Raw genomic sequence first — 27,573 nt, 5'->3', positions numbered from 1 at the left:
AGCCGCTCAAGGCCATGCAATTATTATTATTATTTTATTTTTTTAGACAAATTTAAAAATTGCTTTAATGCATAAGATAAATCTGTTTTAATGCCTAAATTTGTCTTTATTTAGACAACTAGCATTGGTAAGAATGTTTTTTCCATTTAAAAAATTTAAAATGATTTTTTCCCCTCCATGGCCAGAGGTGATCTAGTGCTATAGTACATTGAATCGACATGCTGAGGTGTTATTTCAGTCATTTTTAAGCGTGAGCCATGTGCACATAGAGCACTGCTGGGTCTCGTATTCACAGAGACCAGGGTCTCCAGCATGACTCATCCCCCTTTCCCATATTTTCCATTTATTTTGAGGGCCACCTGTTGTACATACAAAAGCCAGGCCCACAGTTACTCACACTCCTCCATTATTCATACAGCTCTTGTGTCCTCATTTGATTCATCTTCAATAATGAAGCTGGCACGTGAGATATTCACAAGCTCGCTCCGTTTAATGAGACGAGAGAGTGAGGAAAAAAATAGCTTTTTTTAATCTCTCTCACGTTGAATTTTTGAAACGTGAATCCTCCTCATATCACCCAGACAGGATTTTAATCAATGTGAAATGGTTGTGTGATATTGACTGGGGCCTGGCTGGAGCCGTGCCGCTGTTATAGAGAGGCAGTGAGAGGTGACGCTCTTGGCAGATAGAATGAGATTTGAGAATGTTTTGTGCTGTGGGGTTTGGAGCGTGTGAAGCATCGCTTGCATATTTTGTCATTTCACGCTGTTTGCGGAGCAGCCAGTGAAAATGTTTCACTGAAGAGGTCAAATGTCTGGAATATAAATGCAAAAATTATTCAGGGAATCCTCTGGCTTTCCCGTTTCACTATTAATATGCCACATAATCCATCAAGACTTGACTCTAAACAAACATCTGCTCTGTGTCTAAAATAAAACCTCCTCTAAATGCATTTTAATTATGATCTGCTTTCACTGCAAAGCAGAAGTTCTCAACCCAGATTTTACAGTGGGCATCAAGTGGTGGCAAAACACAGGACCAGTTTTGTTTGCTGCACAGAAGCAATTTTAAAGGATCCATTGTTTTTTTTTTTTGTTTTTTTTTGCATGTCTCCTAAAATAGGTTTACATGCATCAAAGATAAAAAAAAACACTTTAATTTTCTCATAATATATATTGCAGCATCACCTCTTTTCTCGTAGTGTATGAAACGGTTCATAAAGGATCCAGTCTCTCTAAACCTCTCCTTTCCGAGAGCCTACTCTGATTGGTCAGATGGCCCAGTCTTTTGTGACTGTTTACCGCTTACAGTGTCAGAAACAAAACGCCCTTTACCATGTCTAAATTTCAGCTCTGGAGTCTTCTTTCACACTTGACACCCGTAATAATGGCGTTGGTTTTTACAGCGCCGGAAATAGTCTTCTCGGTATATATGTCAACAACACCAAATATGTCAACAACACCATCTGAACTACAGTGTTTGATGGCGGGTTTAAGTATATGTTGTTCGCACGCAGCCAATGAAGATCATAGGCTGGCATTATGCAAATTTGTTACAAACTTACATAGATTTGTAGCCTGGTTAAAACCAGACCATTTTCAGTTGTAACTGAGTTGTGGTCCGGCAAAGCGTCATAGACAAATCATTTCCAGAGGGGCGTCACCAACGGACGTCGCGGGAGAAACATCTGCGAGTGTTGTTTTTTGCTCGGTTTTTAACAAAAAGGAAACGTTCAAATCGCTTAAAACAGACGCGATAGCTGATTCGAACGAGTGATGTTCGACGGCGGCATCCATCTTTGTAATGTAGGCTACAAAATCTGCTTCAAAATCCCAGCGCTGTCATCATCGTGTAAAGCCCGCCCCAACGTTTCTGACCGGTGCCGCGATTTCGACGGATTGGAAATGGACTTGAATGAGCTCTTTGCCAGACTAACTTTCAGAGCAAATCTAAATTTGCCGGAAGTTGTCTGGGTTTTCCCAGGCTAATAGATTAGCGGAGTTGGACTGGAATTGACGTCGTGGTTCTGCCACAGTATTTTCCTAGGCTTTATGAAGGCAGAAAAGCAGCTGCTGTGTTTATTGTTCATTCATTTGTTCCTCTGTGCAGATCAGAGTTCGTCGTCTGTGGCTCCAGCAGTGAAATTGGGCTCCTGCCTGTCTATGGACGGCCGCAGGCACGAGAATGGGCAGAGCTGGCACGACGGATGCAGGGACTGTTACTGCCATGCTGGGAGAGAAATGTGTGCCCTTATTTCTTGCCCGGTGCCCCCCTGTGATAACCCCACCATCCGACCCGGCCACTGTTGCCCCACCTGCCCAGGTGAGTCAACACTGCAACATGCTGACAATCTCCATAGATACTCAAAGATGCATTTTACATGTTCAAATATTGATTATCTCTCTCAGAAGAGTCCAGTTCCCATAAGCCAGAGCTGAGTGAGGCGTCCGTGTGTTTGGCCCCGGGTGGAGAGTACTTTGTGGAGGGAGAGACGTGGAACATCGACTCCTGCACTCAGTGCACCTGCCACAGCGGACGTGTGCTCTGTGAGACGGAGGTGTGCCCGCCCCTCCTCTGCCACAGTCCAATCAGAACGCAGGATTCCTGCTGCCCTCACTGTCCAGGTGTGCTGTCAACAAAAACCTTTACATTTGAAAAAGGTCATCAGACTTGCTCTAACCTACCAAACACAAGGTCAAAGTAGCTGTGATATTTGGATCTTTTTAATGGGAATCATTTTTTATTAAAAGATTCATCATTGTGAGAACTTTTAGAGCATAGAGGCATGAGACCCCTTTGACTGGAGGAAAGTTATCAAAATGTGAATGTGCATAATGCATGTGTTTTTTGGAAATGATGAATACTGCATGGGCGCTGGAGTACAGGATCAACACTATGAGCCGAAGGGTTGACAGAGGAATAGAATGGATCGCGTTTCAGAAAATGTTTCAGCAACTAAACTATAGCATACTTCCTTTTGCTCTTCAGTGCTGCTGAAATCATTTAAAGATTTAATATATTTTTTGAGCTATGAATATTTACGTGTTTTTATGTTTTAGTCAATGAATGTTGACTTTTATTGCTTCAGTTAGAAGAGAAACCGTGTTATAACTGAACTAACGTTTTAAGGCCTTTGCAATTATTATTTTTTTTTCATTAAATCTTTATTTAACCAGGGAAATAATCACATTGAGATAATTATCTCATTTACAAGTGAGCCCTGGCCAAAATAGCAGCACACAATATACATAACTACATAAAACAGATTACACAACAGACACATATACAAAAATAAAGCAAGATTAAGTGTTAAGAGCAAGTGCAGACAGATTTGAATAATTTGTTTAAATGTAGCTTGAACTCACTTATTGAAATAAGTTCATCAAGTTTCAATGAACTTTGGATCTCACTCCAAGTGGCTGATGTACTACAGTATAAATAAAAGCAGTTTTTCCAAACTATGTCTTCATTAAAGGAACATTTAAAAGAATATATCTACTTAAGCGTAGATTATACCCTTGACTATTAAAAGTTAATAAACTATTCATATATTGAGGAAGCTGGCCGACAAATGCCTCGTATACAAATATGAGCCAGTGTTTGTACCTTCTTATATGAAGTGAAGGCCAACCTACCATTTCAAAAGAACTGTTGTTATTTATATGAATGTGTGTATAAAAGATGCCTATTTCAAAAGTAAATGCTGTTATTTTGAACTTTCTTTTCATTTTTCAGTATTGAAAATAATAAATGTTTATTTGAACAAATAAATGAGCATATTAGAATGAATGTGAAGGATCATGTGACACCGAAGACTGGAGAAATGACTTCTGAAAATGCAGTTTTGCCATCTCAGAAATAAACTGTATTTAAATAGAAAACAGTTATTTTAAATCGTAATTATTTTTCAGAATATTTCCGAGTTTTACTGTGTTTTTGATCGAATAATTGAAGCCTTGGTGAGCAATTAAAAAATCGAACCGTCCCCAAACTTGATAAACGGCATGTTGAACGAGTTTCCGGTGCACATGGATAAATCTGTGAATACAGGTCTGGCTCCATTTTAGTATTGAATGCCCACTTTTCATTATCAGTTCCCAATGGATAAAATAAGGTTTCACTCTAGAATATTTCACATCATTGCCTAGTAAATAAATCCATGTATATGTCTCTCTTCAGATGACCCAGTGACCCCTCAGACGCCCAGTAACGACAGCATGCCCAGCTACTGCAGGAATGAAGATGGTGATATCTTCTTGGCCGCTGAGTCCTGGAAGCCTAATGTCTGCTCCAGTTGTGTGTGTCTAGACGGAGCCATCAGCTGCTTCTCCGAGTCGTGTCCGCCGGTCAACTGCGCCCGGCCTGTGCTCAGAAAGGGCCAGTGTTGCCCATACTGTCTAGGTATGCACGGCCGAAGATCATATTGCCCTAACAGCCCAGACAGCCCAGTTTAGTTGCTTTTTGATCGCATGTGGGTGTTTATGACACGGTTATGACCGAGCGTTTATCCCACCTCTTCACCAGATGCCACGCCGAGGGCCGTGTGTCATTTCAACGGGAAGACGTACATGGATGAGGAGCGATGGGACATTGACAGCTGCACTCACTGCTACTGCCTGCAAGGCCAGACCCTCTGCTCGACTGTCAGCTGTCCTGCATTACCCTGCCGTCAGCCGGTCACCGTGGAGGGCAGCTGCTGCCCCATGTGTCCAGGTCAGGACCTCTGTGCTGTGTGTTCAGATAGAGATTAGATCAGAGGAGAACAGACTGAGGGAAAGTGAATCTGCATGGTAAACACTACTATACAGACGTGGCCAAAAGTATTGGGTGACATCAAGTTTTCTGCTTCAATTGTTGTGGTGGTGATTAATATTAGCCCAGTCTTTACTGGTAAATTACTGATTAGAGATCATGTGTGAACAGGGGGAAAAAAAGAAGAAAAAAGAAAAGGACCTTTTCAAAAATACCAGTAAATCGGTTCTGGCAATTTACCAGTAAGGGAAGTTGTAACATTTTTCAGCATGTCACGCTCAAGACTCAGCCTTCTTTTCCTTTCACCTGCAGCCGGATACTACTATGCGCATCTCATGTTTATAAAGGAGTAGTTCACTTTAAAAAAAAAACTTGTGCTGATAATTTACTCACCCCTATGTCATTCAAGATGTCCTTGTCTTTCTTTCTTCAGTCAAAAAGAAATTAAGGTTTTTGATGAAAACATTCCAGGATTTTCTCCATATAATGGACTTCATTGGGTACCAAAGGTCCAAATGAGAGTTTCAGTGCAGCTTCAAAGGGCTTTAAACGATACCAGACGATGAATAAGGGTCTTATCAATCGAAACGATCTGTCATTTCAAGTTTTATAAGCACAAATACTGTTCTGTGATGAGCGTTCGTGACTCTCCTGTTCGAACTCGTTCATCAAAACGAACCAATCTTTTTTCGAGTCATTTTTGTGCTTATAAAACTTAAACTTTTTTATTTATTTTTGAAATGACCGACCGTTTCGCATGATAAGACCCTTATTCATCGTCTGGTGTCGTTTAAAGCCCTTTGAAGCTGCACTGAAACTCTCATTTGGACCTTGAACCGTTTGGTTCCCAATGAAGTCCATTATATGGAGAAAAATCCTGGAATGTTTTCATGAAGAAAGACGTGGACATCTTGGATGACATGGGGGTGAGTAAATTATCAGCAAAAGTTTTTTTAAAAGTGAACTGATCCTTTAAGAGCTAAAACGCGAGCCATTCGATCATCCCCTTATGACTGTCACTCAGACGCCAAAAAATGTTGTAAAATTAAACAGATAGAGAGACTAAAGCGCTTTTCCTCATGCGGGTGAATGTTGAAAACAGTGCAGCGTTTAAAGATCAATTCTGATGACTGACATCACAGAATTTACCGCTATTTTGGTGCTGATGTGTGAACGGTCTCTGAACGGTAAGGCGTTGCTTGTGTGAACAGCAGATTTGTGCATTTACTGGTTAAGTCATTCGGGCAGGATGGCTGAGTGAAAGGGGCTTGTGTTTCTAGATTATTGTGCAGATTGATCAGATGCAATTGAAATAATTGCAAAATGCCCAAATTTCACTGTTTTGCCCATCTCACAAAATGACCAGCTAACATCATTTCAACTAGTATGGTCCAGGTCAAATCATTCTGATTGGATTATAAGAGCAGACTGTTTGCTGTAAAAGGAGGGAAGAAGTGCTTCCAATCTTTGTGTTCTTGTATTAGCAATGGTTACCTCCAAAGAAAGAAAGACCAGCTATCATGATTTTGCATCAAAATGGCCTCATATGTGAGGAAGCTGCTGCAAGGAATATTGCACCTGAGATTTTACCCAAATCAGGTTCAACTGCTGTCAAGAAGGTATCGGGACGTCCCAGAGTGTATAGTAAGCGCCTTCTCCTGAGGAGTTGGATATGGACTCCTGCCACCAGGGCAGAGCTGCTCAGTATTGGCAGTCTATCTGTATGCGCATTGAAGCCAAGACTTTTGGACAATGGCCTGCTGTCAAGAAGGGTAGCAAAGAAGACACTTCTCTCCAAGAAAAACTTCCAGGACAGATTGAAATTCTGCACACACAAAGATTGGATAGTAGAGTGCAGTTATTTTCTCTGATGACGTTTAGGATATCTAGAAAATCGATTGACCCTAGAAGGAAAGGTGAACGCTACCATGAGTCCTGTGACCTTTCCTTTCTCACAATTCTGTCAACGCTCCATAAGCAATATGGTTGCTATTTTTCTATTTTCCACGTGGGCTGGGGAAGTAAGTTTAACCAATAACATATTTTTTTTTACTATTCAATCAAATCCTGATGGATAAAAGCAAACCCTGCCCTTATTTCACACTAAAGAGTCTTTTTCATTCTACAATACATCATGTTACTGGAGATAATAGCTGCTTAATTCGCAAATTGTTTGCACGTTTTTCCTGACTAGAATAAATCTCTTAGCAGTTTTGCTCTCTGTAGTCCTGTCATACGTTTCCCTCTCTCTTTTTTTAATGCTCTCTTTTAATCTCACTGACTCTCTCTCTCTCTTTGGCTCTCATGTTTACTTAGAACCTTCACTCTAATTGAATGGGTCTTTCGTCTAAATACGGACTCGTTGAGATGAATCATTTTAAAAGAATTGATTAAGTCGAAGCTGGACAGAGGCTAAATTAGCTCTCTTTGCATTTGGGAGATAATGTCATTGATCACGGCCCTCTTTATTGCTGTATCACTTGGCTCTGGATCAGTGAGTGGGTTGAGAGTGGTGTCGTGTGCACTCTGGGTAATCACTCATCCTTCGGTGCTTTCCCACTCGAAGATACCGCTCTGACGATGAGCTTTTAATTAGACCATGGCCCGCATTTCACACTGACCCGGATCTTGTTTGTTCTGAGTGGGCACTTCTCAACTCCTCTTAATGTTGTTACAATTTGTATTATGTGCTTTTGTGTGTGTGTGTGTGTTTGTTTGTTTCTGTAATACACTCTTTTCTCTTTGTTTCATTCTTTGTGTACCCATGTCTCTGATGTTTTAATAACAGAGAGCTACGCTCCCACAAACGTGCCCATCGAGAAGACGGACCAACGGGGAGACAACCAGAAACATCAGCCAGCCTGGCCGACTCATAGCGAAAACGATATAATGCCACAGTTCAGAGGTTCGTATGAGAAAATTATATATAGACAGTAAATCTTTGTTGTGTCGTCTTTGTTCGATGCTCAAAAATAAACGTACAGCACAACCAGTGAAGTCTGATTCATGAGCAAATGACTTTCATGAGCCAATTCTTTTAGTGAATCGCTGAAAAAGACTTGATTTATCAGACAGACTTGAAACAGTCCTAAATGGAATGGGCATGTTGTGAACCAAAACCTATCAAAATCCAATTTACAATGCGTATCTCAGCGTTGCCACAAGGGGTGCTATTGCTATGCTAGCTTTAGGCTGGATTCACATATAACGCGTAGAAAACGCTGGGCGCGCCGTATTGTCCTTTTTTCCAAAGTGCTAGGGTGGTTGCGCTCCGGTTGGTTCTTGTCACGTGACCTACTGTGCACTTATGGTGTGCTTGCGGCATTCTGAAAACTTGAGATGTTTTTATCTCGATGCGGCACGGACACGCTTGGAAAAAAACGAGCGCGTCGCTTCCGTTACTGTACGTTCACACCGCCGCCGACTTGAGCTTCCAAAGCAGCCGGAAGTCATTCATTTTCAATGGAAGCAGGCTTTTCTCACCTGTAAGGAGCGTCAAATCCATCGACATCGCGTTTTGGCCGTTTTGAGCGTCAATCAGAAAGTTGAAAGAAGCTCAACTTTATGGTAACGAGCTGTGACTCGGTTCAGCGGCAAGCAACGGCAAAACGCCAGCAACCAATCGGAATGTAGACGTCCTTCACGCTGGCTGATTCTGGAGAAATATTCAATGTAAACTTTCGTTCCTACCAAAACATTATTTCCGAGAAAACGGAAGAGAAGCTAATCATCGCCGTTTCTGTGTTCCGTTGCTGTGTTACTGGTTTCGTAAAATTTATGACATGACGTTGTCTGCTTATAGGTACCGCATGAGCACAACTTTTATTTAAAATATTTACGAATGCTCGTTTTAAAGCAGGAATGCAATTAATTTGCTCACGGTGACACCGATATCCGCAAATAATAATAATAGCTACCTATTTTTTTCCTGACCAAATGTGACTAAAACGGTTCTAAAATTGCTGTCATTATAAAAGGTTTCTTCAATGTATTGCTTTTTTTTTCTTCAAAAATGATCAAAAATGCTGACGCTGGCTGGGCCACATTTTCTTAAGAATGCGGGGAATGAGTTAAGTTTACAGATTCAATGTTTAAAACTAATTATGATGTCTCCTGATTTCATTCTTCTTTGAACAATTTCATGTACTTGTGCTATAGAATTAGCAAGCATTCTGTGGCTTTTCAAGTCATTTGAATCAAACGTCACTGTCTAGAGTTTCACAAAGCTGGCTGTTTGGTTCTTTTGATTTTCTCTGATAGCAATATGTAATTTCTACTTGATTTTTCATGTGTTTCTTTAGTTAAGGCTTATGTGAGTGGGAGTCTGTCTGTCAAGACTGGCATTTGCCTTAATTGCTGATATAGACGTCTGACATTTCCTACTTTTACAATCAAGCCATATTTGCATTTCATATGGCAAGATTGAATTTTGAACTGTTCTACATCACCCCAGTGAGTCAATACATAACGAGTCACTGCTTTCAGGAGCAAAACATGCCAAAAGTTGCATTGTGGGTTGTTTCAGGTGACTTTGGAAGTCTGCAGATGCCCTACAAAGATGGAAAGACACCGTTGCGAAGCGAGGATGCTGGTCTGCACTGGGCCTGGGTGGCATTGCCCATCCTAATGATGATGCTCACTATCGCCGCCCTGCTGTTGGTCAACCAGCGGAAGCAGTGGATTCCTATGCCTTGCTACCGCACACCCAATAAGGTGCATTGCTATTCATCTCAGTTCGCTACAATGAACTGAATTAATTGAATCTTTGCATGAACAGATTTGTTTGAAAGTTTTGAAAAAAGTTTGAAGGTTTATAGACCTTAAGGCCAGTTCACACCAAGAACGATAACTATAAAGATTACTATATTAGTATCCACACCCGCGGACAATATAATTCTGTTTATTCTAAGCGCATGCTTGTCACTTTAAATGCTCGAGCTCATTAAAGCATTACAGATTCTGACTGGCTGTAGGGCTGTCAAACGATTAATCGCGATTAATCGCATCCAAAATAAAAGTTTGTGTTTACATAATATATGTGGGTGCACTGTGTATAATTATTTTGTATATATATATATATATATAAATACACACACATACAAAAAATATTATTTATATACAAAATATTTATATTTATATATAATATAAATTATATATAAATCTATAGACAGTATATTCATGAAAATATTTCATAAATATATACAAGCTTGTGTGTGTATTATATAAAATAATTATACACACTGCACCCACATATATAATGTAAATACAAACTTTTATTTTGAATGTGATCAATCGTGATTAATCGTTTGACAGCCCTAACTGGCTGTCAATGTTTTTATCGTTCATCCTGAAAGTGATTTCAACTATATAGTTTCTCTGTGCCGTTATCGTTATAGTTGTGCTGAACTTTAAGATTTAGAAAACGAGTTTGAGAATCTTTTTTTGTTCTCTTTATAATTTTGTCCTTTGTTTAAACAGGCCTTTATGGAGAGAGAGAATGATAGATAGATCCTTAGTTTAGCAGTGCTAGTTTAGTATTATTTATGTACTATTATAGTGTAATATTTTAAATGAGCTTTTTTTTGTATATTTTTTTACGATTTTTTTTTTAAATTTAGGGTTGAGTTTCAGTAATTGTATGTGCTTTTTTTCTCATTTTAATATTTTAACACTTCTATTTACTTTTTTGTATATATTATACTTCTATTTACTTCTATTTATATTATAAATATTATTATTTTTATCTATTTTTTTATTAACTTTATTTTCATTCCCAAAATGATACGTAAGGCTGGAATACAGCACATGACTTGATCAGACACTGAAAATCTGAATATATCACATACACTACATAAATGAGTATCACACACTACCAGACTTTCAAGTCGTTGAGAAAATAACATCGGTAAAAATCCTGTAGTGTATTCCAACCTTTAGAAAATGTTCTCTGCGGTCCAAGACTCACTTTGTTCTTTGTCCTCTCATATCTGCTGTATAGACCACGTGTCTCAATAACCAGCTGGTGTATGTGGACTGCCAGAAGGGGACGAAGGTCCAAGTGGACAGCTCCCAACGCATGCTCCGCATTGCAGATCCCGACTCAAGATACAGCGGTTACTACAGCATGCAGAAACACAACAACCTGCAAGCTGACAACTTCTACCAGACCGCGTGAGAAACAGGAGAGAGGGAGAGAGAGAGAGAGAGAGAGAGAGAGAGAGAGTGAGTGAACGAGAACGAGAGAGACTGAGCCCGTGTTCAGCTGCCAAACCTTTGCGGCACATTGGACACCTACTTTAAAATCGTAGAGACGGACAAAGCCACCAAACCAAGTGGGCAGAGAAGAGACCCTGCTGCAGAATAACAAATATAATAGTCACATAATTCACTCCAAGCAAATAAAAAAAATATATATCACACGTCGACACCCAGAAGTCTCTCCAGGAGATGGAAACCGCACCTATGTAACCGAACCATTACGGAGTGAGCGTGTTCATTCGGAGAGGAATATTTTTGTGAATCAGAGGTATGATAGGTGAGCATCTTTTTGTGTGAGCGTGGATGTTCAGGCACAAGTTGAAGGTAATCGTGAAGTCAAATGTACATCTTTGGGATTAGGACAACTGGGGTGTTTTTTTTTTTTTTTGTTTTTAAACAATATTTTTCCTGCATTCCTACTTTTTTGTTGGAAAAGAGAGAAATTGTTTTAGGAGTGATCATTTTCTGACTTGTGTGAACACTTAACGCTGAACCAAAGCTTCTCTGTGTGCGGTACCTGATGCGCCTAGATGAGGCCGAGGAGGGACGTTCACTTCCCGGAGACAGAGGAGACGCTGGACTGTCTATGGAGCACAGCGAAGAGATGGGTAGAGGGAAAATCAGGCGCAAGAAAAAAAAAGTCTGTTGCTACAGATGCTCTTTTTTTTGTAGGAGATGCTACTGTAAGATTTCCCCAGTGCTGTGGGTGAGTGGCCATTATTTCTCATTTAAAGACAAAAGGAGGAAACAGAGTAAGCCGCTCTGTGGACACGAGTTCTTCCTGTTAATGGATGTGCGGGATTCTCTATATGTTGTATTTCTCCCTACACAAACAAGCATTTTCCCAGTTAATCATACAAACACCATTTGCTCTTTCTCCCACAACTAAGGAGAGAATGACACTCCTAGCAAAGATTTATTTTCCTGAAACGAGTCGGAGGATTGTGTCACGAGATGCAAGAACATAGCGATAGTGGTTTGGATTTGAGGCTATGCTTTACAAGTGCCGCTTTTCTTTTGCATTGATTCTGTAAACCTCATTTTGTAGGAATGAAAACCAGTAGTGAGTATCGTTTGCGTCTTTTAAGAAACATTTACCAAGAAAACATAGAATCAAATGGCCTTATTCCTAAAAATGCGAGCAGAACGGATTTTTTTTTTCCTGTAAATCGTCTGGAAAATCATTCTCGAGTTTAAAAAATGTAGAAATGTTTGTGTAATTGTTCAACAAAACCACTTTTGGTTTAGAAAATAGTGACTATGCAAAAATTTCAAAAATTATATGTAAATCCTATTGGTTCTGTGAATAATTTACATAAAAAAGGTGTAAATTGTCGACGCTTGACATACGAATCGTTTAACGAACGATTTCATAAAAGATTCTGAATTGTCGGCAGTTTACGTACGAATGGACATATTGCTAAATACTAGTATTTCTGCAAACTATTACATTGATAAACACTACGAATCACAGAAGTTTCGCAAAAGTTTCAAAGATTCATGGCAAAGCTTCTAAATTGTCCGAAAACTGTGATCTTATGTTTGATTACTACATACAATACTGGTAGGTCTTAGAAGAATTTACACAAAAAGTTGTTGACAATTTATGAGAGAATGTTTCTACGAATGATTTACGCAAAAAAAAAAAAAAAAAGAAAATTGCCTGTGTTTTATGAATGAAGTCCAAGGAATCTGATCGAATGATTTTTGGTAGGGCTTTTGAGACAAACGTATACTGCTTTTGGATAAATGTTTTCCATTTTCTTTATTTGTACTGTTCACGAAACGGCCTCCTATTCTGGAAGCTTCGAAACGTTACTGAGGCACCTTTGTGTTCTGGTTTTCTAGCTGAGAACAAATTTGGCTTAATAAATCCAAAGTTATTATAGGAACATTTATGTACATATTACTGCTAGAATGAAAAGACCTGAAATATTATGTGAGTATATTTGTATGTGTGTATATGTGTTCGCGCATGTATGTACAAGTGTGCACACACACAAACGCACATGCATTCTCTTCATCTGTAGTTCATTTTCCTAATGAATGTATTTATGATTGAGCCAAACGAGAGATTTATATAATGGCAAACTGATGATGACAGGCATTCCATTGCCTTTTTTGTTTGGCGTTTGTTTGGTGGTAAAAAAGCACAGATGATGATGATGATGATGATGATGATGATGATGATGCAGAAAAAAGACAAACATCTCATTCTATCCTTTATTTTTGTCTGATTTTTTTTATTCCCCCTCTCGTTTTCTCATAGAGCTTTGCTCAGTTGAACGTTTTGGGCCCATGAGATTATTTGGCTTAGATTATCGGATTATTTGGCTTATTCGGCTTGTTTTTTTGTAGTGTGAAATATAAAACCATAAGAAAACTAATTTTCACACAGTGTGGACAGCCAATTCTATAGATCAGATTTTTTTATTTTTTTTAAAGAAGATTTTGTGTGCAGTGTGAACAAAGCCTTTGTTTCTGTAAGTGAAGCAGCGTCATTGTGATCTGATGGCTGAACGATGACGCTCTTGATTCATTGTTTCCTGTCACGAGTCCCTTCAGGTGTCAGAACTACTGGAATGTTTGATGGACATAAGCTGTTGAAGTGAGGGGGCGGGGCAAGGGGAGGGGCAGTGGGAGGGAGAATGGGCGGGGCTGTTGATTTGTGATAGTTTGTCTTGGTTGTATCTTTATCTATATGTGATATTGTTTGTAGAGCTATACAACTTGGCACTTTTATATAGAGAGAGAAAAGTAACCTATGTGTTTCTTTCTTGTTTTGGTTTGTTTTCTAACTAATCTTCTTAATAGAATAGAGTTGCCCTTTTTACTTTTTTAAAGCCCTTGTGGGACCCTGTGCAGCGATAGTCTCTTGAACCTTGCGAAAACACTTCCAAGTCAACTTTTACCCCTTAATCAAATGCACACACAAAAAAAAGAGAAATTACATTTTGAAAAAAATGAAAATAGAGCCTGTTTTTAGGACAGTTGTGACATTATTTTTATGACGCTTTTCCAAAAATCAGGATAGATTAAATGCAATGCAGCAAATACTAGCATGATTTTACTTCATTAATAAAAATATTTCATAAATATTTTCTCATTACAGGAAATAAAATGAAGGTGTTTAAAGGTATAGTTCACCCAAAAATTCTATCATTAATTACTCGCCATCATAAAACTTTCGTTTATCTTCAGAACGCAAATTAAGATTTTTTTTGATTAACTCTGAGAGCTTTCTGTCCCGCCATTGACAGCCTATGCAACTACCACTTTTAACCTCATTTTTTGAAGCGACGCAAGTTTTGTATGCACAAAAAAACATAATTTACCACTTTATTTACAAAATATGAATCTCTGGCGTGCGTTCACGCAACATCGTGTGCTCTCACATCAACACAACATGCATTGGAGATTAATATTGTGTCACATTATTTTTATAATGCCTTTACCTTAATGGCTGTCAATGGAGGGACAGATTTCATTAAAAATATCTTCATTTGTGTTCAGAAGATGAATGAAAGTCTTTTGGGTTTGGAACGACATGAGGATGAGTAATTAATAACAGAATTTCCATTTTTGGGTAATCTATCTCTTTAGTTGTCATGATAATAATGTCCCAATTCCAAAATGTAGTTTGCGGATGTTGGGCTGAAATATGTCCCAGATTTGTCTCCTGATGATACGTTTGTTTAACACATGTGTTCACAATATCATTCACTTAATGAGTTTCAACTCCCAAACAAGCACTAGCTCTTGAGGCTTTAAGGCAAAATACAAAGATCTGGACTTTCAGTCCTGTTTATTCTTTACCACGTTTCTGTTTTGTGGAAGTTAAACAAATGATTGGTAGTCCTGTCTTTCAGTCACGGCCAATCAAAAAGCATCAGAGAGGTAAACAAGAATTATTAATGGTTCGCTGGAGAGAGCATTGCTCTGGAGGACCCAACCTCCTTTGCAAAAAAACAGCATTTCAGCTAGATGCCATCCATATTTAATGAGCAATGTGACATCTGTGATAGCCCACTTTCAAGTTAAAATGCAATTTCCACACACTAAACAGCATTTCCTCCTCATTGCCTCTGAACACAGTGTGCTTGAGATGAAAACTGACGAACACCGAGGACTAGATTTGATTCGGGCAGACCTGCACATTTATTTGGGTCTTACAGGGTGGAGACTTTTTTTTCTTTTTTTGTGCATTCTCTAAGTATTGTTGTAAATACTTGAGTGTCACTCGCCAAAACTTACAATAAAAAAAAAGTTACTAAAAAAAAATACAAAAAAGGTTTTGAGAGAGTAAGTAATTAGAGATGTAATATATTGTCTATGACCTTAATAATTTATTGTTGAGCAGAAAAACTGAACTTAGCGGAAGACACAGCTCAAATCACAAATGTTTGCGTTGTGACGATCTCTCAAAGAGCGTTTCAAAGTTCATGGAGTGTCTCCGTTTGTTCTTTTTTTTATTTTATTTTAATTTTTTTGCCTCGTCGGAGAGTACGCAATTGTTTAACTTTTAAAAGGATGCTAAGCAAGTTTATTTGTTCCAAGAAATTGAAGCCCAGGAAACTTCTAGAAATGTGTCCCTGTGTCCCCTCTCCACCCTCTCATTCTTTCTTTCTACATGAAATATCAACCCTTCTGGAGTTTGTATACTACTGGTGTTTAATTTTTGTGTAAAAAAATAATAATACTGTCAACATGGGTCATGAAACTGCAGATTTATAAAAAAAAAAAAAAAAGCTAGATGAAAAGTTGACTCAGAATTCCTGTAGCACAGCAGATTTTTTTCCCAGTTTCTTGTATTATTTTGTTTCTTTGCAGCACAATAAATACTTTTTAAACAATTGAATCTTGATTTTTTTTTAAGACATACGGTTGTGTTTTATGATCTGTGCAAAAACTATCTATTAGCAATTGTAATTTATAAAATATGCTAATAAGAATTTACTGAGGCTGTCAAGCTCTAAATATGGTAAAAGTAAACAACTTGTGTGCTATATTTCAAGTTTTCTGAATCATATGACGTGTGATTTGTAAAAAAAAAATGTAATTGACCATAAGACTCCTTATAACCACAAATGACCTCACACACAACACCAATTTACACGCTAAACCATCCTTTTTGGAAGTCAATGGCATAGTTATAAAGACGTAGAGACCGATTTTAAGTAGGCTATAATAGTTTAATGTTTCATATCACCATGTTTTAATTGGTATGTTATCGTTTGTAGAATGGGTGTGATCGTTAGTCTTTGTAGGACCTTGAGAAGATGCTGGCGGACCATAAGGAATGCAGTTACGCAATCAGACCACAGGGTGGCGGCAGAGAGCTGCGCAACAATTTTAGTAGTTTTCCGACATAAAAGATGCTGATGCTGGAGTGTCAACTTCATTTTTGTTCTGAATATTCACATGAATGGCACTAAAATTAAAAATTAAAACAAAATGGAGTAGTTAACAAAATGATAGAGTATGAAGATGATGGTATGTGAAGGCAGTGACAGACAGAATATGAAGTCAGCACACCCTGTTAGTGGCACTCCTGTTTTCCACACTATATCACATGATTGTCCACAAGCAGGGAATCAATCAAGGATAACGACTTACAACAAAGCAGTTCAACTGTGCAGTTTTCAGCTTGTGCAGTATCATCAAAGACTATATATATCATTGAAACTTGAAAGGGACTTGAAAGTGGATCATTTAAAGGGACAGTTCGACCTAAAATGAAACAGAAGTTAAAAGTTTCGGTAGTAAAACCATGGTTTATTCTGCAGTTATTATGGTTTTACTGCAAATGCTGTAGTTAAACCATGGTTATTTTTGTTGTACTGTGATTTTACCATTTGGTTAAACCATGGTTAATTTTCATAAGGGATAAACCCAAACTCATCAGCTGTTATTTTTATGAGGATACATTTTGAATATATTTTTACATTTTTATTAAGATTTTTGATATTACTTTAATGACACTTTGATGATAATAATAATTTGAATTATTCAGAATAATTGGAATTAATTCCATTTGAAAGACTTATTATTATTGTTAATAAAGTATCTTTATTATTGAATATTTTATCATTTTTGCTTTACTACTGTAAAATATTTGTGGAGTATTTTTTTTATATATATATATATTTGTAAGTAACATTTACAGTAAGTTTATTGTAACTTGCTGGCAGCATTTGCCATTACACAGACACATTGAATTTTTTTCAAGATGCTTGTTGCTATTAATTTAAGGGTACTTTAATTACAATAATAAATAACACTCATTGAGGATGTATAAATGATAATGTAATTTTAACTGTGTGAAGTAGGCCTACCTATTTGCAAAAAATACAGCTTATTATGCTCGTAACGTACTGGCAAAATTTGCCATAACAAAGTGTGTGTTACATTTTAGCTGTAACACAGTGTTAGGGGCAACACTGACACATGATGCTAATCTTTATCATTTATGTATGCTAGCCTATATGGAAGACTCGGTTGATTTCAGGGGACGTCAGATGGCATTTGTTAAGATCCACAGAGATTATACTGTTTAATAATCAAGGTGCGTGTTGATAACAGGAAGGGCTGTGTGTGTTACAAAGTGAAGACTCCATAAATGCATTACAGTTCTGCTGGCGTTCAGCAATGTTGATTTTCAGGTTGTTAGACTTTATTTCATGCTCCACTTCCTGCTAATTTATGGCGCTGAGGTATGAATACAAGAAGACACAACAGCGAGATTAATTTATGCTGAATGAGAACACAGTGCGAGCATGTGTAACGGGTATATATTATCTAAAAATAATTATTTTTGGGGGGACTTTTATTTTGACGGGTGGACAGGTTTTCGGAGTGCAGTGTGTGCTGCGGTAGAGAGGAGCGCGGAGTATGAGAGTGTGAGTCAGACTAAAGGAGTGTTGTGTCGTGTTCGAGAAGCTCGTTCGATAAAGTGACTTGAAGAGAAGTTGATCGGGGCTTTGGTCGAATAAAGGACAACATCAGGTGATTTTCGTGAACCGTGACACCTGTTCGTAGTTTTTTTGCGAATTTTGATCCGTGAATCGCATTAGACTGCTGGAGTGACGCAGTAATGTTTTGCGAAGGCTATGAGAACTGTGAGTGCATTAAAAGTACAAGGTTAGCTTGATTGACGACGGTTTAAGATATTTTTCACACTTTTGTTAAGTTTTTGGACTTCATTTTGATTGAGAAACACTCCTGAAATGGACGTTCCAACCGTATTGGTCACGTGCACGCGCATGTAAGTGTTCTGCACGTGTCACCGCACGTGAGATGGGAATTGCGGTTCGCAGTTGACGCTGAACATAGTTATTTTCGGAGATTTGAGTTTTTTTGTGTTACCCTGCCATCCAACGACATTTCAGCTGGACACATCTCTGTGAGGTATCTCAGTTGTTACCTTCCTGTGATACATTTCATCTTTGATTCATCTCGGTTTGATTCATTCGCTTTTTGACTCATTTTTGATTCAATCATTTTTTTGTGGGACATTTCATTGAGCTTGAGTGATATTGCATCGAAACTTCAAGATAATTTCAACGCACGCTACGTCGAGACCACTCCCCTCAATTTGTCAATCTATAATTTTTTTATATACATTTGCTTTTGATCCAAGGAACTGTGAGAGTTCTGTGGAATCACAGAACCTAAGGTGAACTGAGTGAGCACAGTTCAGGGACATTTCACGTAAGTGCTTTTCCGAATGTGAAATTGCATTGTGTATATTGGTGTTTTTTTTTCAATGTGATTGGTTGATCATTTGAATCTGACTATTTGAAAAAGGAGAACTCATCCTAAGTGGTGTTTATTAAGGTTTTTGTTTTGTATTTTATTTTTGAGTGAGGTTTATCATTGGTACATGTGAAAAGTTTAGAGCTTGTACATTGAAAGTGAGTGAGAGTGAGGGTAAAGGAAAACACAAAGACCATACAGTTGTTTATTTTTTTTTATTTTCCATTTTGTGATCATTAACCCTGAATTTAAAATTTGATTACAAGAAAGAGGAAAAGAGACTCAGAATAAATAATGTTTTATTTCATACTTACTTCATTGTATTTTTGTTTTTTTTAGAGCTGTCAAGGAGTAGGGGCGTCTCAGCTACTTTATTAGACCAGAGGAGGTAGGGGTATATTAGACTGTCTAACTCATTTTACTTTTACTTCAGTGACTTTACTTAAGCTGAAGCCTACTCTCGTCGGTCTGTACATCCCAATAAAGTAGTACATAACATACACGCATTTAGTGTGTAGTGAGATTAAAAGTACTGAAAGCGGGGACTAAGATCTTTTCGTTATTCAGTCTTCCGTGGCAGCACTAATACATTTTCCCCTACAAGACGGGTTAAATTCCCGTTACATTAAGTGGCGTCACGAACAGGATCATACTTAGCCTAATTTGTGTTGTTGTAGTATTCTGTCCCAGGTCTGTGAGCAAGAAGAAAAATGTCAGAACTGGAAGAACTGAAGAAGGAGTTTGCGGAAATGCAAAAGAAGTTAACGGAGCAAGCTGGGGCATTGGATCATGCCAGAACAGAACAGCGAGAAGCCCTGTCACTGGCCAGAGCAGTAATGGAGCAGCAGGCATCCACTCGTGCAACCCCAGCAACGATCTATATTCCAAGAGATCATAAACTTACTGATTTCGCTGGCACCACAAAACCTGGAGAAGGAAGTGTGGAGGAGTGGATTGTCTCCATGAAATCAGCCTTTCGAGTTATGAAGGTGCCAGAAGAAGATCAGGTGGAGCTGATAAAGCAGCACTTAAAGGGGGAAGCTAAAGATACTGTGAAGTTCATGATGGAAGAAGCGGATAACAGTGTGGAGTCCATCTTTCAGCTGCTCCAGGAAACCTATGGAGACAAGGTACCTATTGGCACAAGGTTGAAAGACTTTTATGATCGAAAACAAGCACCTGGTGAGACCATACGCGCTTATGCTTACGATTTACGAGAAAAGCTCCACAAGGTGAAACGCAGAGAGCCTAGGAGAGTTCCAGATGAAGAGGGTGTTTTGAAAGAGCAGTTAGTCCTTGGACTGAGGGATGATTTCTTAAGAAGAGAGATGAAACGGAGGGTCAAGGAAGAGAAACGCTTGACTTTTGCACAGCTGATGCAGGACGCCATCACATGGTCTGAGGAAGAGGAAGCACAACCTGAAGGTAACCTGAAGACCCCTGTGCGTGCGAGAGTAGCAGTTCATACTACAGTTGCGACTAGTGACAATCCATCCTCACTGACATTAGAAAAATTGCACGAGGCAATAGAGAAGATAGCTGCACGGCAGGAAGAATTGTACAGAATTGTTCATAGCCAAGGGAGAGTTGATCCCCAGCCTGATGTTATGAGAAGACAGCCTCTGAGAAACAGTGAAGGGCAATATATCTGTTACACATGTGGTCAACCAGGTCACACCAGTCGACGTTGTAGACAGTTTAAGGAGCTGGGTAACCGGGGCACGGCGTCATCACCAATGGCCGAAGTATCTGAGGTGTTAAGAGGAGCTTCGTCAGGTGACAATGCCGGCAACAGTGGGCCTTCTGTAATCCGGAGCCATACAGCTGACTGCAATGCAGATATAGCACCAGAAGCACTAAGGGATAGTGCTTTTGGAGACTGTTTGACAGTGGATGTGAAAATAGCAGGAGTGCCTACCAAATGCTTGTTGGACACAGGTTCAGAGGTTACCACCATCTCAGAGTCTCACTTTAAACATCATTTCGGAGGAAAAGAAATACATCTGTCGTCTGCTAACTGGGTGCGCCTCACTGCTGCAAACGGACTAGACATTCCTGTCCTTGGATGTCTACAGGCAGACATAGAGTGCATGGGAAAGCTGCTCCCAGGGAAGTGTGTTTTCGTGCTCACAGACTCGAACCCTGATGTGAAGGAGATGAAGGGATTGGCTGGAATCGTGGGGATGAATGTGCTTAGTGAATTGAAAAACCTTGTACTGTCTGGAAAGGATTTGGATAAGGAGAGCAAAGTGAGCCAACGTGCAGATGCTAATGTCAGGCGAGTGATAGCAAAAGTGAAAAAAGATGAAGGACTCTTGGGCCCGGAGGGGAGGATAGGATTTGTTAAGGTGTCTGGGAAGCAAGTCGTGATAATTCCACCCTTAAGTGAGAAGATTGTGGAAGGCCACTGCAGTATACCTCATCAAGTAAAACATCAAGTGTTGGTGGAGTGCACAGGTTCTGTTACCCTTCCAAAAGGATTGTTAGTAGCCAATGTGCTTGCAAGTCCAGAAAAAGGGAAAGTTCCGGTGCGAGTGTTAAATCTCTGTCAAGAAACCATCAGGTTGATGCCGAGATCCAGGATTGCAGTTGTGTCCAAGCCTCAAAAAGTAGTCCCAAAACAAATGGTGGAATTCGAAGAGGATGATGATGAGTTGCGTGTTAAACGACATGTACAGTGCAGCATTAAGAGTGAGAGCCAGCCTGAACAACTGTCAGTTCCAGTTCATATGAATCAGGATGGACTGTCTGAGATGCAGCGAGAGGAGCTAAATGCTCTGTTGACACGTTATAGTGATGTCTTCTCCAAGAGTGACACAGATTATGGATACACAACAACAGTGACACATAGCATACCTACCGGAGATGCACAGCCAATAAAACAACGCCATCGACGAGTCCCACCTCACGTATTTCAAGAGTTTAAGAGACATGTGCAAGATCTTGTCACTCAAGGTGTACTGAACGAGAGTCGCAGTCCGTGGGCCTCACCTGCAGTCATTGTGATAAAAAAAGACGGAGGTGTTCGTTTCTGCTGTGACTACAGGAGACTCAACCAAGTCACATTCAAGGATGCCTACCCCCTTCCGCGTGTGGAGGAATCCTTGGATGCTTTGGGAAATGCACAGTTGTTCTCCACTCTGGATCTCACGGCAGGTTATTTTCAAGTGGCAGTGAAGGAATCAGATCGAGAGAAGACTGCTGTCACAACACCGTTCGGGCTGTTTGAGTGGACACGGATGCCGTTTGGTTTATGCAACGCTCCGGCCACCTTTCAGCGATTGATGAGTGCAGCATTAGGTGATCTGGCCTTTGATATTCTTTTGATCTATCTTGACGATATTATTGTGTTCTCTGTGGATTTCAAGAGCCATTGTGAGAAGTTAGAGCTTGTGCTCTCAAGGTTGCGTCAGCACGGACTGAAGCTGAAACCGAGTAAATGTTTCCTCCTGAGACCAGAGGTCCGGTTCTTGGGACACATAATTTCATCAAAGGGAGTTCAGGTGGATATGGACAAGGTTCAGTGCTTGGATGCGTGGCCTTCACCAAAGAACGTTAGGGAGGTTAGACAGCTGCTGGGATTTATGAGTTACTATCGTCGATTTGTTCCAAGATTCGCACAGCTGGCAAAGCCCCTACATGCCCTGGTGGGAAAAGGTAACAAAGGCAAGTCTGCAGAAGCGTTTGTCTGGAGTGATGAGTGTCAATCCGCATTCAGCAAGTTAAAGAGTTGTCTCATGTCACCTCCGATTCTGGCTTACCCCGATTTCCAGTGTCCATTCATACTCACGACGGATGGGAGCCTCAACGGACTTGGAGCAATACTCAGTCAAAAGCAGGGGGGTGTTGAACGTGTTATTGCTTACGCGAGCAGAGGTCTAAAGGGATCCGAAAGAAATGACAAGTATTACAGTGCCTTCAAGTTGGAGTTACTTGCCCTTAAGTGGGCAGTAACTGAGAAATTTAAGGAATACCTGATATTTGCAAAATTCCAGGTTATTACTGACCACAACCCTCTTCGCTACCTGGAGACAGCCAACCTCGGAGCAGTAGAACAGCGTTGGTCTGCACAGTTAGCGGAGTTCAACTTTGAGGTGTGTTACAAGCCTGGCAGACAGAACATCAATGCTGATGTTCTTTCTAGGATTCCCTGGGGTATGGAACCTGAGGAGGATGACGATGGAAAAGACTTCATTCGGTTGACATCAGACGAGGTACGGGCATGCCTGTGGCCAGGTAAAGAAGAAGGGGTTGACAAGTCTGTTGTCAGAGTTGCCAAACAAGCAGCCATAAGGAAGGGTGTTGATGGTTATAGCTGGTCATCTATCAAAGAACAACAGAGGAAGGATCCTTGTATAGCACCTGTGTACAACGCTGTACTCGAGAACAGAAAGTTAGTGACCCGTAGTTTCCGGGAGATGGGAACACAGCAAAAGAAGCTAGCTAGGCAGTTGGAGCGTTTGAAATTGAGACATGAAGTGCTGTTCCGAGTGATTACGGACCCAAGAGACGGAGAGGAGATATGGCAGTTGGTAGTGCCTGAGTCTTTACAAGAGAAAGTGTATAAGGGAGTCCATGAACATGGAGGACATTTTGGTAGCAGGAGTACATTAGAACAGATGCGACAGAGTTACTATTGGCCCACAATGGCCAATGATGTACAAACATGGGTGATCCAATGTCGAAGATGTACCCTAGCTAAGGATGTATTCCCCAAGATTCGATCTCCTATGACCTGCACCAACGTAACTGCACCTCTAGAAGTTCTTGCCATGGACTATACCATTCTTGAGAGATCAGCAGGGGGTTATGAAAATGTTCTAGTGCTGACAGACATGTTTACAAGATTTACTGTGGCAATCCCGACGAAAAATCAAACAGCACTTACCACCGCCAAAGCCCTCGTACGACACTGGTTTGTCTGCTATGGATGTCCCGCCCGATTGCACTCGGATCAAGGCAGATGTTTTGAGGCAAGTGTAATCAAGGAGCTCTGTAAATTGTACGGAATTAGCAAGAGCCGCACCAGTCCTTATCACCCGCAAGGGAACGCGCAGTGCGAGAGGTTCAATCGCACAATGCACGATATGCTGCGGACATTACCTGCGGAGAAGAAGAAGGATTGGAAAGCGTACTTACCTGAACTTGTGATGGCCTACAATAGTCACATTCATTCATCGACCGGTTATTCTCCCTTTTATTTAATGTTTGGACGGGATGCAAGACTGCCCATGGATGTCCTTGGAGGAAAAGACCTATCTGATGATGAGGCGGATGATCTTGATGAGTGGGTAAAGAATCATCATGAACGCCTGAGAACTGCAGTGGAGGCGGCGAAGGTAACTGCTCAAGAAGCTTCCAGGAGAAGGAAGAGGGTCTATGACCGCAAGGCTTCAGGAGCGCTCATTAGACCTGGTGACAGAGTATTGTTGCGTAACCACAAGTTTAGAGGACGTAACAAAATCCAAGATGAGTGGGAGTCTGTACCGTATTTGGTAGTGCAGCAAAATCACGCAGGTTTACCAGTCTTTACTGTACGTCCTGAGCAGGGGGGGCCCACAAAGGTGGTTCACAGGGATCAATTGAAACACTGTACTTTTCCCTCACCCACAAGGCATGTTACTCATGCGGGAAAAGAAAAAGAATTATCAGACTCAGATTCGCAAGACATTGTCTACATTCCATTTACTACACACTTACCGAACACGTGCTTACCTGGGGAAGTTGAGGGTGGAGTGGTATGTGAGGAGGGTAATGTAGCTGGGAGTGAGAGAGTAGACACAGGTCAAGTTGGGGAATCTGAAGACTCTGACAGTTCGGAAGCTGACACTATTGGGGTACCTAATCTTAGACGTTCAAAGAGGGAAACCCAGGGTAGAATGCCTGTGAAATACAGGAATGATTACATTCTAAAATAAGTAAGGTCTTAGGAGCAAGAGTTATACATGTACAATGTGATGTCTTCCTAATATGTTTTTTGTGTTTCAGGGATGAGTCTGCTGAAGATGTCGATGGAGTGGCAGGGTTTAGCAGGGGGGAATGTAACGGGTATATATTATCTAAAAATAATTATTTTTGGGGGGACTTTTATTTTGACGGGTGGACAGGTTTTCGGAGTGCAGTGTGTGCTGCGGTAGAGAGGAGCGCGGAGTATGAGAGTGTGAGTCAGACTAAAGGAGTGTTGTGTCGTGTTCGAGAAGCTCGTTCGATAAAGTGACTTGAAGAGAAGTTGATCGGGGCTTTGGTCGAATAAAGGACAACATCAGGTGATTTTCGTGAACCGTGACACCTGTTCGTAGTTTTTTTGCGAATTTTGATCCGTGAATCGCATTAGACTGCTGGAGTGACGCAGTAATGTTTTGCGAAGGCTATGAGAACTGTGAGTGCATTAAAAGTACAAGGTTAGCTTGATTGACGACGGTTTAAGATATTTTTCACACTTTTGTTAAGTTTTTGGACTTCATTTTGATTGAGAAACACTCCTGAAATGGACGTTCCAACCGTATTGGTCACGTGCACGCGCATGTAAGTGTTCTGCACGTGTCACCGCACGTGAGATGGGAATTGCGGTTCGCAGTTGACGCTGAACATAGTTATTTTCGGAGATTTGAGTTTTTTTGTGTTACCCTGCCATCCAACGACATTTCAGCTGGACACATCTCTGTGAGGTATCTCAGTTGTTACCTTCCTGTGATACATTTCATCTTTGATTCATCTCGGTTTGATTCATTCGCTTTTTGACTCATTTTTGATTCAATCATTTTTTTGTGGGACATTTCATTGAGCTTGAGTGATATTGCATCGAAACTTCAAGATAATTTCAACGCACGCTACGTCGAGACCACTCCCCTCAATTTGTCAATCTATAATTTTTTTATATACATTTGCTTTTGATCCAAGGAACTGTGAGAGTTCTGTGGAATCACAGAACCTAAGGTGAACTGAGTGAGCACAGTTCAGGGACATTTCACGTAAGTGCTTTTCCGAATGTGAAATTGCATTGTGTATATTGGTGTTTTTTTTCAATGTGATTGGTTGATCATTTGAATCTGACTATTTGAAAAAGGAGAACTCATCCTAAGTGGTGTTTATTAAGGTTTTTGTTTTGTATTTTATTTTTGAGTGAGGTTTATCATTGGTACATGTGAAAAGTTTAGAGCTTGTACATTGAAAGTGAGTGAGAGTGAGGGTAAAGGAAAACACAAAGACCATACAGTTGTTTATTTTTTTTTATTTTCCATTTTGTGATCATTAACCCTGAATTTAAAATTTGATTACAAGAAAGAGGAAAAGAGACTCAGAATAAATAATGTTTTATTTCATACTTACTTCATTGTATTTTTGTTTTTTTTAGAGCTGTCAAGGAGTAGGGGCGTCTCAGCTACTTTATTAGACCAGAGGAGGTAGGGGTATATTAGACTGTCTAACTCATTTTACTTTTACTTCAGTGACTTTACTTAAGCTGAAGCCTACTCTCGTCGGTCTGTACATCCCAATAAAGTAGTACATAACATACACGCATTTAGTGTGTAGTGAGATTAAAAGTACTGAAAGCGGGGACTAAGATCTTTTCGTTATTCAGTCTTCCGTGGCAGCACTAATACATTTTCCCCTACAAGACGGGTTAAATTCCCGTTACACATGCGAAGGAAGAAGCCAAGAAAAACTAGAAGATAAGACCGTCCTCTAATAGTGCATCTGCTGTCACGCTTATTACTTTTCTCTCCATGTGTTGGTGACCTACAAAAGCCCTCTTTGTTTGTATGTGCATTTGAGAGGGGTGAAGAGTTTTGTGATATGGAGTGTAGTGTATGTCAACTCTGACCTTTTGTCCATTTTTCATTTTCATAATTGACCAGGCATGGCAGAAATGTCCATCAGCTAATCCTCTTACTGCGACTCTAATGCCAGCTCTGTCAGTTAATGGAACAAGCTGCTACGAACCAGCAAGGTGGAGAACGGCCAAGTCCTGACGGCGAACAGCATGTGGCAAGTGCCTTTCCCTCTAATAAGTCCCATTAAAATTAGTATTCATTTAAGTATTCATTGTAATCTTCTATTATTAATTATTATGATTATGATTATGGATTTATTTCTGGTTAGAGTTCATGCTGCAGGGAACAGTTTAAAATGCAAAAATAGCGACACATGGCAACAAATCATTTTTAGAAATACTGTATAAATACACTTAAAACAGTAGTTCACTTTAAAAAAAACTTTTGCTGATAATTTACTCACCCCCATGTCATCAAAGATGTCCATGCCTTTCTTCAGTCGAAAAGAAATGAAGGTTTTTGATGAAAACATTCCAGCATTTTTCTCCATATAATGCACTTACTGCACCAAACGGTTCAAGGTCCAAAAGACAGTTTCAGTGCAGCTTCAAAGGGCTTTAAACGATTCCAGACGACGAATAAGGGTCTTATCAAGCGAAACGATCGCTCATTTAAAAAAAAAGTTTAAGTTTTATAAGCTCAAATGGTCGCCTTGCTCTGTTCTGTGATGAGCGTTCGTGACTCTCCTATTTGAACTCGTTCATCAAAATGAACGAATCTTTTACAGAGTCAACTCGTTCATTTCGTTCGTTGAATGAACCAAATGGCACGAAAAAAGATTTGTTCATTTTGATGAACGAGTTCATTAAAAATAATCATCTCAAACGAGTCATTTGTTTGTAAATTGGACTCATCACACTGTATTTTTATTTTATTTATTTATTTATTATTCCCTGAAAAACCCGGATCATCATGAGAGTTATTTGTTCGGGAATCAGACTACGCTGATTGCTCTGTATGTTTTTGGCTTCTA

The 27,573-nt window shown here is 39.8% G+C and overlaps 1 protein-coding gene across 1 annotated transcript in view; it reads left to right on the top strand.

The window, feature by feature from the left end:
- Positions 1 to 15,863, top strand: part of crim1 (cysteine rich transmembrane BMP regulator 1 (chordin-like)) — a 130,644-nt gene extending 114,781 nt beyond the window's left edge. The window contains exons 11-17 of the mRNA XM_039667154.2: positions 2,110 to 2,322; positions 2,409 to 2,624; positions 4,180 to 4,401; positions 4,525 to 4,713; positions 7,541 to 7,657; positions 9,278 to 9,465; positions 10,751 to 15,863. Of these exons, the coding sequence (XP_039523088.2) occupies positions 2,110 to 2,322; positions 2,409 to 2,624; positions 4,180 to 4,401; positions 4,525 to 4,713; positions 7,541 to 7,657; positions 9,278 to 9,465; positions 10,751 to 10,927 (1,322 nt within the window). The 3' untranslated portion in view covers positions 10,928 to 15,863. The remainder of the gene's footprint in view (positions 1 to 2,109; positions 2,323 to 2,408; positions 2,625 to 4,179; positions 4,402 to 4,524; positions 4,714 to 7,540; positions 7,658 to 9,277; positions 9,466 to 10,750) is intronic.
- The last annotated feature ends 11,710 nt before the right edge of the window (positions 15,864 to 27,573 follow it).

This window comes from Pimephales promelas, chromosome 15 (assembly GCF_988280905.1).
Source record: "Pimephales promelas chromosome 15, fPimPro1.hap1.1, whole genome shotgun sequence".
In the NCBI taxonomy this organism is placed as follows: Eukaryota; Metazoa; Chordata; class Actinopteri; order Cypriniformes; family Leuciscidae; genus Pimephales; species Pimephales promelas.
Note: the sequence above shows the minus strand (reverse complement) of the source record. Positions and strands in the feature narration are given on the sequence as shown.